General features: G+C 33.6%; 1 protein-coding gene across 1 annotated transcript in view; it reads left to right on the top strand.

The window, feature by feature from the left end:
• The window catches only part of CDC73 (cell division cycle 73), a 112,135-nt gene that overhangs the window by 87,240 nt on the left and 11,650 nt on the right, over nucleotides 1-13,245 (top strand). Inside the window, exons 12-13 of the mRNA XM_026669297.2 lie at nucleotides 1,112-1,147; nucleotides 1,341-1,428. Of these exons, the coding sequence (XP_026525082.1) occupies nucleotides 1,112-1,147; nucleotides 1,341-1,428 (124 nt within the window). The remainder of the gene's footprint in view (nucleotides 1-1,111; nucleotides 1,148-1,340; nucleotides 1,429-13,245) is intronic.

Genomic DNA, 13,245 nt, shown 5'->3' with positions numbered 1-13,245 from the left:
TTTGTTTACTTATTTTGTTCCACTAATTTACTCTTTAAAACTGATTGTATTATATCTTTCCTAATGTATCTGAAGCAGCCTTTGCTTACTCAGCGAGAACTATTCAAACGTTCACTTAATGCAATGCTTTTGATCATTGGCTTTTCTGAACATTTTGAAACAAAAGAAGACACAGATTAACCCTTGAATTACATCACAATTAGGACCAGAATTTCCATTGCTAAGCAAGGCATTTGTTAAGTGAGTTGTGCCTGAGCTTGTGACCTTTTTTTGTCATGGTTGTTTTAGTGAATCACTGAAGTTGTTAAGTGAATGACAACATTAAGTGAATCTGGCTTGCCCCTTTGACTTTGCTTATAAGAGTAGCCAGCTGGAAAGGTCACAGATGGTAATCACATGACATCAGGGTACTGGAACAATAATAAATTGCCAATGACCCAAATTTTGATCACATGATTGTGGAGATGCTGCAGCTGTCATAAGTAAAAGTACTGGTCATAAGTTACTTTTTTTGGTGCCAATGACCCAAATTTTGATCACATGATTGTGGAGATGCTGCAGCTGTCATAAGTAAAAGTACTGGTCATAAGTTACTTTTTTTGGTGCTAGTGTATTTTTGAATGGTTGCTAAATGAATGATTGTAAGTTAAGGACTACCTGTATTCTTCTTATAGTTCTGAAACTACATCTTAAAATATATTTTATTATATTGATCCACTGTTAATAATTTTAGCCAAATGCAAGAATCAAAACTGATAGTTGAGTCCTCACTGTCCATTGAAGAAGCAAATACCTTGTATTTGGTAGTTCAAAAGAAAGGATATTCTGATATACGTCAGTAAAATAGATGAAAGGATGATTGTTAATTTTGGGGGTAATTTAGTTAGTTCAACAACACAGTATTGTTGTTATTGTTAATAATATGTTATTTACATGCAATAATATGTTATTTACAGCTATCTAAGACATTTAACACCCATGCTCCTTTTTGTCTCCGAAATATTAAGCACTGGAATTATATGCCTTGGAAGTGCAGAGAGCATTAACAAATAGGGAAATTTCACTAATTCAAAACTTAATACAGCTATTCTATGCTTTTTTTCCCCTATAGTTTCTCAAGCGAGACCTCCTCCAAATCAAAAAAAAGGTGAATTGTTTTCAATTTTACAGCTGTTTTCATCTTATCAAATTGACATCTGCTTTTATGGATTTTGTCATAAATTTATTAATTAGCATTTTAATTTGTATTTTAGTATAATTTTTCAGCCAGAACTTGAAAAGTTTGCTATGATGATGAAAATTGCCTTTTATTTGCTTTAAAAATATGTATCTTCCTATAGGATCTCGAACACCAATTATCATTATTCCAGCAGCTACCACTTCATTAATTACTATGCTTAATGCAAAAGACCTTTTGCAGGATCTCAAGTAAGTAACTAAAAGATATGCAGGGTAAAAGTCTCTTTTCAAGTATCAACAAAGCACGTTGGCAGTCTTGACTAGGATGTCCTTTGTATAGTTTTGGGTTGTGTATCACTTGCAGCATTCCTAAATTGGAGGCCTTATTTGTGGTCCACTCATGCCCTTGTAATCTCCCATTTAGATTATTGCAACATATTGTACATGGGGTTTCCCTTAAGGACATTCAGAACCTTCAGCTGGTGCAGACGTGTGAGCAATAAATGGTGTCAGTTTTTCAGCATATGCGGTACACTGCACCATAAGCTTCATTGGCTTCCAGTGTGCTTCTTGGTAGAAATCAACGTGCTGATAAAGGTTTTCCTGGCTTGGCACTGGGCTACTTACAGGACTGTCTCTCCTTGTTTATAACCATTCCCTCCAGTCTGTCAGGAGGGGTTCCTTAGCTGGTGGGTACTATCATCTAAGGAACTTCAGCTGGTGATGCCCTGCACCAGGACCTTTTCTGTCATGGTACCCACCCTATAAACATCATTTCACCTGAGATTAAGTCAGCCTCCACTGTTCTAGTATTTTGCAAGGCCCTGGAAATCTGGTCCAAGCCTGTGGCCCCAGGAGTGTAATAGAATTCATCCTTTGACTTTCTTGATATTTATGAAGTTTGGCTGCTATTTTTTTCTCCCAATCTATATTATCTGTTGTATTGTTTTTATTTTATTGTAAGCCACCCACAGTCACTCATGAGAGACAAATAATCAATACATACATGCAAATGAAGTAGATGCCATTTTATAACAACTGTTTTTATTGTATATGAAAAGTGCATATCAACAAAACAAATGAAGAAATGCACTCAAAATTGAACAAAAATAAGGGTTTATTTTTGAAGACAATTGTTCTCTTGGGCAGCGGTCTCCAACCGGTGGGCCACAGCCCACTGGTGGGCCGTGAGAAAATTTTGGTGGGCCACAGAGAAATCTCACCCCCCCAAAAGCAATTAATCCAGGCTGTGCAGAAACACAAGGCTGCGCAGCCCACATGGCCCGTGGGAACCTTTTCCGCCCACTCACTCCTTACCCGGCAAACTTGCCTGCTAAATTTCTATTTTTCCTTTTTCCAACCATCATTTGTTCTGCTGTGCCAGGAGATTTAGATTAGCTAGGAAGCATGAAATGGTTGGATTTCTTGCTTTCTAGCTAGTCTTTAGACCTTCGGTTCTCCTTTTAAGCACAGCTGAACCTCCCTTAGGATTGAAGGTTTTATTATTCAATGCAGACTCATGATAAGCAAATTTGAGAGACTGAGCTAGCCAATGGCAGATAGATAGATTACTGAATGATTCTGTGAGCGACTCAATCTGCCTGCCTGCTTTGCCTGATTTTGGGTAAAAGTTGCTCTTTTTATATACAAAATTCAATATTTATGTAAATATTTATAATATTTACATACAAGCCATGCCCAGCCAGTCACATGACCACCAAGCCACACCCACAAATTAGGCTATGCCCACAGAATCGATTAGTGGTCCCTGGGATATAAAATTGTGAGCTTGGTGCACTCTGAGGTCCAAAAGGTGACCTTGGTGACCCCTGCTCTAGGGTGTTTTGTTCTTGGACATTCAGTTTACTTTGTTTCCTGGCTGCATTAGCTTTTCTATGTATAGCAGATAGTTCCCCTTATTAAGCATGGGAGCCATTAGATTTGAACTGATTTTTCCTTATTTTTTCAAAGAACATGCTATGCATATTTAACCATTATTAATAAACCATGCAAGTCCAGCATTGAAGTAGTGTACGTGATGGACATTCATAAGACTCTAAAAACCAAATATGTAGCACTCCAGTATTGAATATAGTCAGGTCTTCATTCTTACCTGCTTTACCGGCATTATGCAAATGTTTTCAGCCTAAATCATCTCAGTAAACTAATGATAAATCCAACAACACCAATAAGTACTGCATATGTCCTGTACTGATGCACTATAATTTTCAGATCTAAATTATAATGTGATGTGCCAAAACATTATATTGGCTGACCTATGGAATTGTGAATGTAAAATTGAAGGAGGTGTACAAGTTCACTGCCTTGAGTTTTGGAGGACAAGCAAGATATTAATTTAATGTTGACAATGTGGTGTAACAGTCCATATTTATTGTTACAATGCCACTTTATAGATAAATCTCCCATACTGAATGCCAACATATTAATTAAAAGAAAAAAGACAACTATCCTTTTACCTTTTCAATTGCAACAGTGACCAGTGACCTTGCCTAAATTGTAATGGCTTGAAGCTCTAATTAGCTGGTATGGGGAAATTCTGACTTTGTAAAAATAGGAATTATAATCAAACTAAATAACCTTTCCTCAGTACAGACGTATCCTGCATCTGTTATTCCTTATCTGTGCTTCAGAAGTCACATATAATCAGAATAGTGAAGGTGTTCTCTGGTCCTATCTCCCCCCCTCAAAAAAAATCACTCAAAACTTGAGATTGGTATTTTTTTCCAGTTTTGGGGCATTTCTCTGTCAAGATTTCCAGGTTTTTAAAACACATTTCTAAATTTAATTTTAAGAGAAGAATAGATATATCCAGGCACCATCATTTAGATAATTGTTCTCAAATAGTGTAGTCTAGCGGTCTGCATAAAATAAATGGTAATGAAGTACTATCCGGTGTCATTTTATAATTACTACTGTATTTTCTGTACCACATCATTTTTTTCTATTTGTGCTTTATTCTATTGATTTAAAAGATGAGCAGCAGAATTGTTGGTTTATCAGTAAAAAAAAGACCTTTAAAACATTCAATCTTAAAATTGTAGGATATGAAAGTTCTACAGGAAACTTAAATATACTCCATTATATATTTTTCTTTTATCTGGGTATTTGCCTAATACCTTGGTAACAAATATGGGTTTGAATTTTAGTTGCAGGAGAGTATGGGACAGGGCAGAATGAATTGTTAAGGAAAATCAGCAGTGGAAAAGTGTTGAAATACTTGTCTTTGCAGCTTTTCTACTGTAAATCACTCCCTCTCATTATTATTTTGCCTCAATATAGAGGGAGTTGGACCATTGCCTCCATGATTAGTTTGATATTGTACCTCTTCCTTTAGAAACAGTAAAGTAATACATCATATTTTGCTTTTATGATGTTTTTCAATATGTATAGCACATGTTGGTTGTTGGAAAGTAAGCAAAGATCAAGTAGAATTTACCACTGATCTTTTTTCTACTTCATTTTTGACACCTCATGAAGCTGTATTGATTATCTACTATTAAAACTGTTCCTCTACCATCCTATAAGTACCATATTTTGCCATTAAAGGTTTGAGATATTGAGGAATCTTACTCTGTTGTAAGAGAAGCTGGTGTGCAGTATAATCATGATTGATAATCTGTTCAAGTAATTTTCATTCATTTAGTTAACTCCACATTCTGTTTTGTTGTGGATCCAACATCACTTCCTAGTCTCTGTTGCTTTTTTCCATTTCATTCCTATATATACACGTACCTATTGTGTATATCTGCCAAAGAAGGATTAAAGGAAGAAATGACAGTGATTCATTAAAAGCATTAAATGTTTGATTGGATAATTATTGGATCTTCACAGTAGGACATCAACAAGGAAACAAGAATTATAAAAACTTCTATCAGGGGGTTTACTGTCAGGATTAGGAATGAAGTACAGACTCCAAGAGGATATAAAGAACCAAGATAAAAAGAATTAGAATTCAATAAACTGAGGAAACTTCACACTGTACTGGCGGGGGAGAAAAGGGGGGGGGGTATATACATTAGGGAAGAAATAGAAGCAAAGCAAATTTATGCAGACATCAAAGGAGGAATATTAATATTAGAAATAAAGATAGGACAAAAACAGATGCTACTAGTAAATATTTACGCACCTGATAAAAACCAAAAAGAATTCTACAAAAACTCCTTGAAAAAATTGTTGAGATAGGTCAAAAAGATATATATATATAGTTGGAGACTATAATGGAATAGTAGAGACTATAAAAGACTACATTTGCGATAATAAGAAATTAAAAAAAGGAATATACTACCACAGACACTCTTTGATGACGGAGGAATTGAATCTAATTGACGTATGGAGAACATTAAATATCTCAGAACAAAAATTTACATTTTACTTGAACCCATATAAATCAAGGATTGACATGGTATGGACAAATATAGATTTAGGTAAAGAAATAGAGAAAATTGAAATTCCCCCAAACATCTGGGCTGACCATAACCCCATTAAAGTAAGTTGGAAAGGCCAGAAAAAGAAAAGAAAAAGATGGACACTGAATCCCTGTATACTATTAGAAGAAGAATATATTCAAAAAATCTCAAATGAATTGACACTATTTTTCAATATAAACAAAAAACAACATACATCATTACAAACCCTATGGGATACGATGAAAGCATACACCAGGGGGGTAACAATATCCTACATGGCAAAAAGGAACAAGGAGAAATGGGGGCAATAAAACACATTACAATTAGAAATAGGAGACTAGAAAAATAAATGCAAAAACATCCGGGGAGCGATCAAATTAAAGAATTGAATTTGGCCAACACAAATTAAATCTATTACAACAGGAAGACATTGCAAGAGATCTTAAATTTATGAAGCAAAATTATTTTGAAAATGCAAATAAGCCAGGGAGATGGCTGGCCTATAAATTGAAAAAAGAAAAAAGAATAATATACCAGCTTCAAGAAGAATTAGGAATATTACAAAATAATGAAGAAGAAAGGATTGCTCTAAAGTACTTTGAAGATCTTTATAGTCAAAAATTAATAGCAACAGAGAAAATCAGCATTTTAAAAAAGATAGTATGTCAATAATTGAGGAAGAAACAAGGAATATATTAAATAGAGAAATTAAATTAATAGAATTGAAGGAAGTGATCCAAAAACAAAAGACAAATAAAACCCCGGGGACAGATGGTTTACCAGGAGAATTATATCAAAAATTAGGGGAATCATTGGAACCAGTACTACTGGAGGTACGCAACAAGGCTTTGTTAAATGCAAAAATAGCTGAATCATGGAGGGGATGATATATTACCTTGATTTTGAAAGAAGGTACCAATGTTAATCAAATCAAAAATTTTAGACCAATTTCACTTTTGAATGCCAACTACAAAATTTTTATGAGTATCATGGCAGGAACAATGAAGATTTTAAATGAAATTATACATAATGATCAAAATTGTTGCTGTATAGGCAAATAAGAGATAATATCAGAATAGTAATGAACATATTACAATACTATGAAATGTACCCAGGAAAACAAGTGGCTCTTGTTTTTCTGGATGCCCAAAAAGCATTCAATAATTTAAATTGGGAATTCATGATACGTCACATTAGGGAAATGAAATTTGGAGATAGATTTGAAAAATTAGTAGAAACAGTTTATTCTTCCCAAAAGGCTAATGTAATAATAAACGGAGATACAACCAAGACATTTAGAATAACAAAAGGAGTTTGCCAGGGATGCCCATTGTCACCTCTGCTCTTTATTTTGACACTAGAGACATTATTAATAAAAATTAGGAAAAACTCAGGAATACAAGGAACAAAAATTTAAAAAGAGAGGAGTATAAATTACAAGCATTCGTGGATGATTTCTTTTTGTTTTTTTAATTGAGTCATTAGAATCAGGTCCAATTCTGATAAAGGAATTAGAGAAATATGGAGAGGTCTCAGGACTCAGAATTAATAGGGATAAAACTAAAATGTTAGTGAAAAATATAATACCTAAAAAGAAGAAGGAGTTAAGAAGAAAGTGTAATGGGACTACAAATTACAAAAACAAATTAAATACCTAGGAATATGCTTAACAGCAAAATGTCCCTCAATAAAAGAAGACAATTATATGAAATTACTTAATCAAATTAAAAAAGATTTGGAAAAATGGGGGACTTTACAATTATCGTTATTAGGCCGAATAGCAACTATTGAAATGAATGTTTTGCCAAAGCTTTTATACTTATTTCAAACAACCTCAATAAAATTAGATAGGAATTTTTTTAGAGAAACAGAACAATTACTAAATTTGTTTGGGCAAGTAAGAAACCGTGAGTAAAGTTAAAGGATTTACAGAATAGCAAGAGAAGAGGTGGCCTTGGGCTCCCAGATTGGGAATTATACCATAAGGCAGCAATACTTGTATGGATATGAGATTGGATCAATCTAAGAAATAAAAGAATATTAATGATAGAGGGGCATGACTTACAAAGAGGGTGGCATGCCTTCCTGTGGGATAAAGAAAACAAACCGTATCTATACTTTTATAGACATAGAATAAGAGACGTGTTGATACAATCATAGAGACAAATAATAAATAAATATTATCTGAAAATTCCAAACTGGATATCCCCCTTGGAAGCGGTAGTCCACCCTAACATAATGGAGGTTAAGAAAATGGCCAGGTACAGGGAAATTTTAACAAACAAGGGAATCTAAAGAGTAGGCAGGAATTGGAAGGACAGGGGATAAAATTGGACTGGTGGACTTACATGCAAATACAAACAAGATATAAAAAAGACAGTGAGGAATTTGGAATAGACAATGAATTACAAAAATAAAATTATTATCTAAAATATATAAACACTTATTAGAATGGGATGGAGCAGAGGAGATTGTAGAAGGATCAATGATTGCATGGGGTAGAAATTTTGGACATACTATTGATTTAGAACAGTGGGAAAAGATTTGCAGTACGAATTATAAAGTAACAAAATTGGCGGCTTACAAGGAAAACCAATACAAAATGTTCTATTGTTGGTATATGGCGCCTTCACGATTGGCTAAGATCTACCCAAATCTAAAACCAAATTGCTGGAAGTGTGGACATCAACAAAGTACCTTCTTTCATTCTTGGTGGTCATGCCCTGAAGTGAAGAAATATTGGAAAGTGATGTGGTTAGAGGAGATAATTGAAAATAAAATTGATTTCGTCCCGGAACTATTTCTCTTAGGAATAATTAAAAAAAACTAGAACAGGAAGATAAAATATCGTATGTTACATGTAATAACAGCAGCTAGAATTTCCTACGCACCGTACTGGAAGAAAAGCGCCAAAGGTTTAATAATTAAAAAAATCTTCAAGTGCATGGAAATGGACAAATTAACTATGGAACTAAAACAGAAAGCTGACATGGAATACAATGCAATATGGGAAACATGGTATATCTGGATTGACAATTGACATAAGAATAGAAAATGTAAATGATGTATATAATAGTTATGAGGGTATGGAAGTAGTATGTATTGAACGATTGGATAGGATGTATAAATGTATATATATTGTCACGGTATTGTTCAATTAGTAATGGTATTATGTATAAATGGAAAAACCCAATAAAGTGTTGGAGGGGGGAATGAAGTATAGAATGAAGTTAGAATGTTGAAAACAGAATTTTGAGCCTTCAATTATTAGTAAGCTGGTGAAGGATGAGTCTTTTTAAATGATTTGAATTGTTTCTTGCTGGGCTTTTTATAATTAATTCCCATTCACCAACGAACTCCTTTCTTATCTCTTGTTTGTTTATGTTCAGTATTTCTTCTACTGCTTTTCCAGACTCACCAGCAATCTTTTACAAAGATTTAAAAGAGCTTGTGAGCTGCTACTCCATATTAAAAAAAGATCTAGTGTAAATCTATTTTAGCTGATCCATAAACTTTATTAGAGACACTGAATATTTTTGGAGTGTACTATCAAGGTTTCTTGAGGCATATATTTTCTGAGGCCTTAGACATGCACACAAATAAATGTGTTCACTCTTATGGTTAAAATTCTGGTATAGGTTAAAACATACTAAAATTTGATCAAAAAGAATACAAAGTAGTGTCATTTATCAAATGAAACCATCATATTTCTTCAATCAGTTATTTAAAAAACTGCTTGCTATGTCTGCCTAAACTGCATGCAGTTCAGAAGGAAAATGGTGCTGTCTTTTATGGAGAAATAAATGGGTTCTTCATTAAATCTGTGGAGCAATTAGTTAATGATTAATTTGATATAAATATTGAAAAGACATGTATATGCAAATAGCTTTTATTATATTGAAAGCCTAATTATCTCCATATATCTCCATACACTTTTGGTATCTTGTCTAAAAAGAAATTATTATAGTTCATCACAGCACAAATGTTACAGTACCCATCTCCTATCTGTGCTTAAAAAAATCAAAAGTGGTTTAAAGTTTCGCTTCAAGTCTTAATTCCCTTCCAAAACACATCTTTCCTCCTTTCCGTTGATAGCATCCCTTGTGGAATTCTAGTATTATTGTTGAATAGCAATATATTCTACAAATAGTCCTCAATTTATGACCACATTTGGGACCAGAATTTCTATTGCTAATCAAGGTAGTCGGTAAGTGTGTCACACCCTTTTTGCCATGGTTGATAAGTGAATCATTAAGTCAGTCATAAAGCAAATCCAGTTTTCCCCATGAACTTTGCTTGTTGGAAGCAGTTTCTCACTGTCAAATTGAATTAGAATGGATGACTTTCTCTTTAAAAGGGTTTGCCAACTTCTCTGATTCTCACACTAAAAACTGATAGCAAAAGTTTGAAATAATGGGGTTTAAGATGGGATTGAAGGATATGAGGAAAAGTAGTAGTAATATTTTATTGAATTATATGTTAAGCTGTATAAATTTGCTAATAAAACAAAATAAATTCCTGATTTTATAGGTAGGATTCTTGATTTTATAGGAAGGAGCACCTTGTAATTATGCGTAGTTTTAGGATATAAACTTGAATTGAAATAATTGTTTAAAAAATAATTACAGTCAGTAGGCATAATTTTGATTATTGTAAAGATAAAGTTTGAGAAAATTTACATGGGAAATAGAGAAATGTGTAAAGTTAAAACAGGGTTACTTGGTCGTTGACATTCCCTGTCTAAATAAATTCACATTTGGTTGTTTTATGCTTGATAAATTGATCTTCACAATCATTTGTGTTACATACCCAGCAAACAACCAGAAATAGAAGAGATTGGTGCTGAAAACTTTTTTCAATATAAATAAATTACAAAAGCAAAATTAATAAAATATGAAACCACTTGCTGAACTCTCAGTTGCTATCTCTCCATTATTTGCACACAGAAGAATTTCAGTTGCATTGCCCTGGAAATACTAAGATATCTTGAAGGTGATTAGAAAAAAAGGAAGACTTAAAAACAGATAAGAGGTTTCTTCTCATATGATGGCATGTTTTCTCCCTAAATATAAATATATATTAAAATGATATTTCAACATTTTAGGTTTTTTTTTTTCCTATTTCAGTAGCATGATTTTATTTGCATTATACTAGTCTATCAAAAACTATTTTATTTATTTCATATTGAAAAGGCTTGGCAGTCTAGAGTGTGTGGTTTTCTTATTTTAACTTTATATTTGTTTGGAAACATCAGCAGACCACAAACATTAGCTTATACTGATAAATTCAATTTCTTTAGTTAAACTGATGGAAATTTACAGGGCATTTAGTTATGATTACATTAGTATTGACTGTCTCTAAGGAGAAGCTATTCTCAAAAGCAAACAAATGCAATAAATTTCATTGTTTAAATATAGTGTTTAATCATTAGCATTGTTGCACTTATAAATATATATTTAAAGGTTTGGCAGTAGAGGATTGTCTTTTTCACCATAGCACACATATAATTAATATTTATATTAATAAACATCTTAGTAGAATCATATTCTTTCAAACTCCATAATCCATATTCTTAGGTAATAGGTCTGTGTCTTGTTACAATAGTGTTGATATTTTCTTCTAGTCCAACTTTAAACAAATTTCATGAACAATTAAATGTCCAAATTAGGAAAAAAATTACTATACGTCAACCCATTAGTAATATTCTGGCCACCATGGATGATATTAAAGTTGAATATTTTAAAATAAATTAATACTTATTTGTTAGAAATTGATTTTACTTTGGGAGACATTTAGCAGAATCTGCTGCTAAACTGAACTTAATATTAGCACCCTAAAACAGTGATCATTGCTGGGCTGCCTAACTTTCCTTTCCCTTAGTCGAAACAGTGTCGTGTGCCATCTTAAAAGACTTCATGACATAAGATTTATTAAACCAAGTCTTTTTTATTATTATTTTTATTTTATTGATTTTTTATCACATACGCCCACACAAAAATCATCACAATGACATAATCCCCAATTATAACTTCAAAAAAGGCAACTATGATCTTATAGACCACGATCTCTCATCCCTTGATTGGCAATCTCTATTCACTGGATGCAATACTGTTGAAGACCATTACAACATATTTTTACTTGAAGTCGAAAGAGTCATCAAACTATATGTACCAATAACAACTCCCCCCCCCCCCCAAAAAAAAAGATTACTCATAACAATAAGGAAACTTCAATCCAAAAAGAGATCACTCTGGAGGAAAAACAAATCTGGTCACGTTGCCAACTTCAAAAGCCGATAACAAAAATTTATGCCACCAGATAAAGACTGAATGCACCAATTATCACATTAAACAAGAGGAAAACCTATGCATCAATTCCACCCACACTTTTTACAATTTTGTAAACAACAAACTAAAAGACTCAAGGTCCATCCCACCCCTGATAGGACCTAATGGTAAAGACTGCAGTGACGACACCATTAAAGCCAACTTCTTTAACACATTCTTTGGCTCAGTATTTGTAAACAGCAATGGATCATGCCCAGTATTTCCTAGCCAAACCATAGACAACTACAATGATCTAATACATATCAATTTTACAGAAGACAATGTTGAAAAAGCACTATGCAATCTAAAACCATTTCTATCTATTGGACTGGGTGGATTATGTGCCTACTTCTTAAAAAAGCTATCCACTGCCATTGCAGAACCTCTAAGCATAATCTTTGAAAAATCTTTCAGGACCAGTTCCTTGCCTAATCTATGGTCACAAGCCACGGTCATCCCCATCTTCAAAAAGGGAGACCCCAGCCTAGTTGAAAATTACAGACCAATCTCCTTATACTGCGTCACCTGGAATCAATTATTAACCATTATCCTCCACTTAGAGACAAACAACCTACTCTAATAAACAATTTGGTTTCAGAAAAAAACTATCCTGTAATCTGCAACTCTTACACTGCAAGTACATATGGACTACACAACTCGATCAGGGCAAAACAATAGACGCAATCTACATAGACTTCTGTAAAGCCTTTGATTCAGTGGTACACGACAAACTACTCCTAAAACTAAAATCTTATGGTATCTCTGGACAACTGCATAACTGGATAGAAGCATTCCTGGCAAACAGACAACAAATGGTCAAAATTGGGAGCGTCCTATCAAATTCTGTACCTGTCAATAGTGGTGTCCCCCAAGGCAGTGTTCTAGGACCAACTCTCTTCATACTCTACATAAATGACCTCTGTGATCATATTAAGAGCAACTGCGTTCTCTTCGCTGATGTTGTAAAGCTGTTCAATACCACAGAAAATACTGCTACCCTTCAAAAAGATCTTGACTATGTATCAGAATGGTCAAACAAATGGCAACTTCAGATTTCAACAAATAAATGCTCTGTCTTACATATTGGCAAAAAAAAATCAGAAAATAAAATACAAGCTGAATAGTCAAGACCTTGTTGATGATCCAAGCTCTGTAAAGGACCTTGGAATACTCATCTCTAATGATCTAAGTGCTAGAGCCCACTGTAACTATATAGCAAAAAAAGGCATTAAGAGTTGTTAACCTAATCCTACATAGCTTTTTCTCTGGTAATATCACACTACTAACTAGAGCATACAAAACATTTGCCAGAC

The sequence above is a fragment of the Notechis scutatus genome, chromosome 3 (genome assembly GCF_049901735.1).
Source record: "Notechis scutatus isolate UNSWTSFEM ecotype Mainland chromosome 3, rNotScu1.2, whole genome shotgun sequence".
Lineage (NCBI taxonomy): Eukaryota > Metazoa > Chordata > Lepidosauria > Squamata > Elapidae > Notechis > Notechis scutatus.
This window is presented reverse-complemented; position numbering and strand designations above follow the sequence as displayed.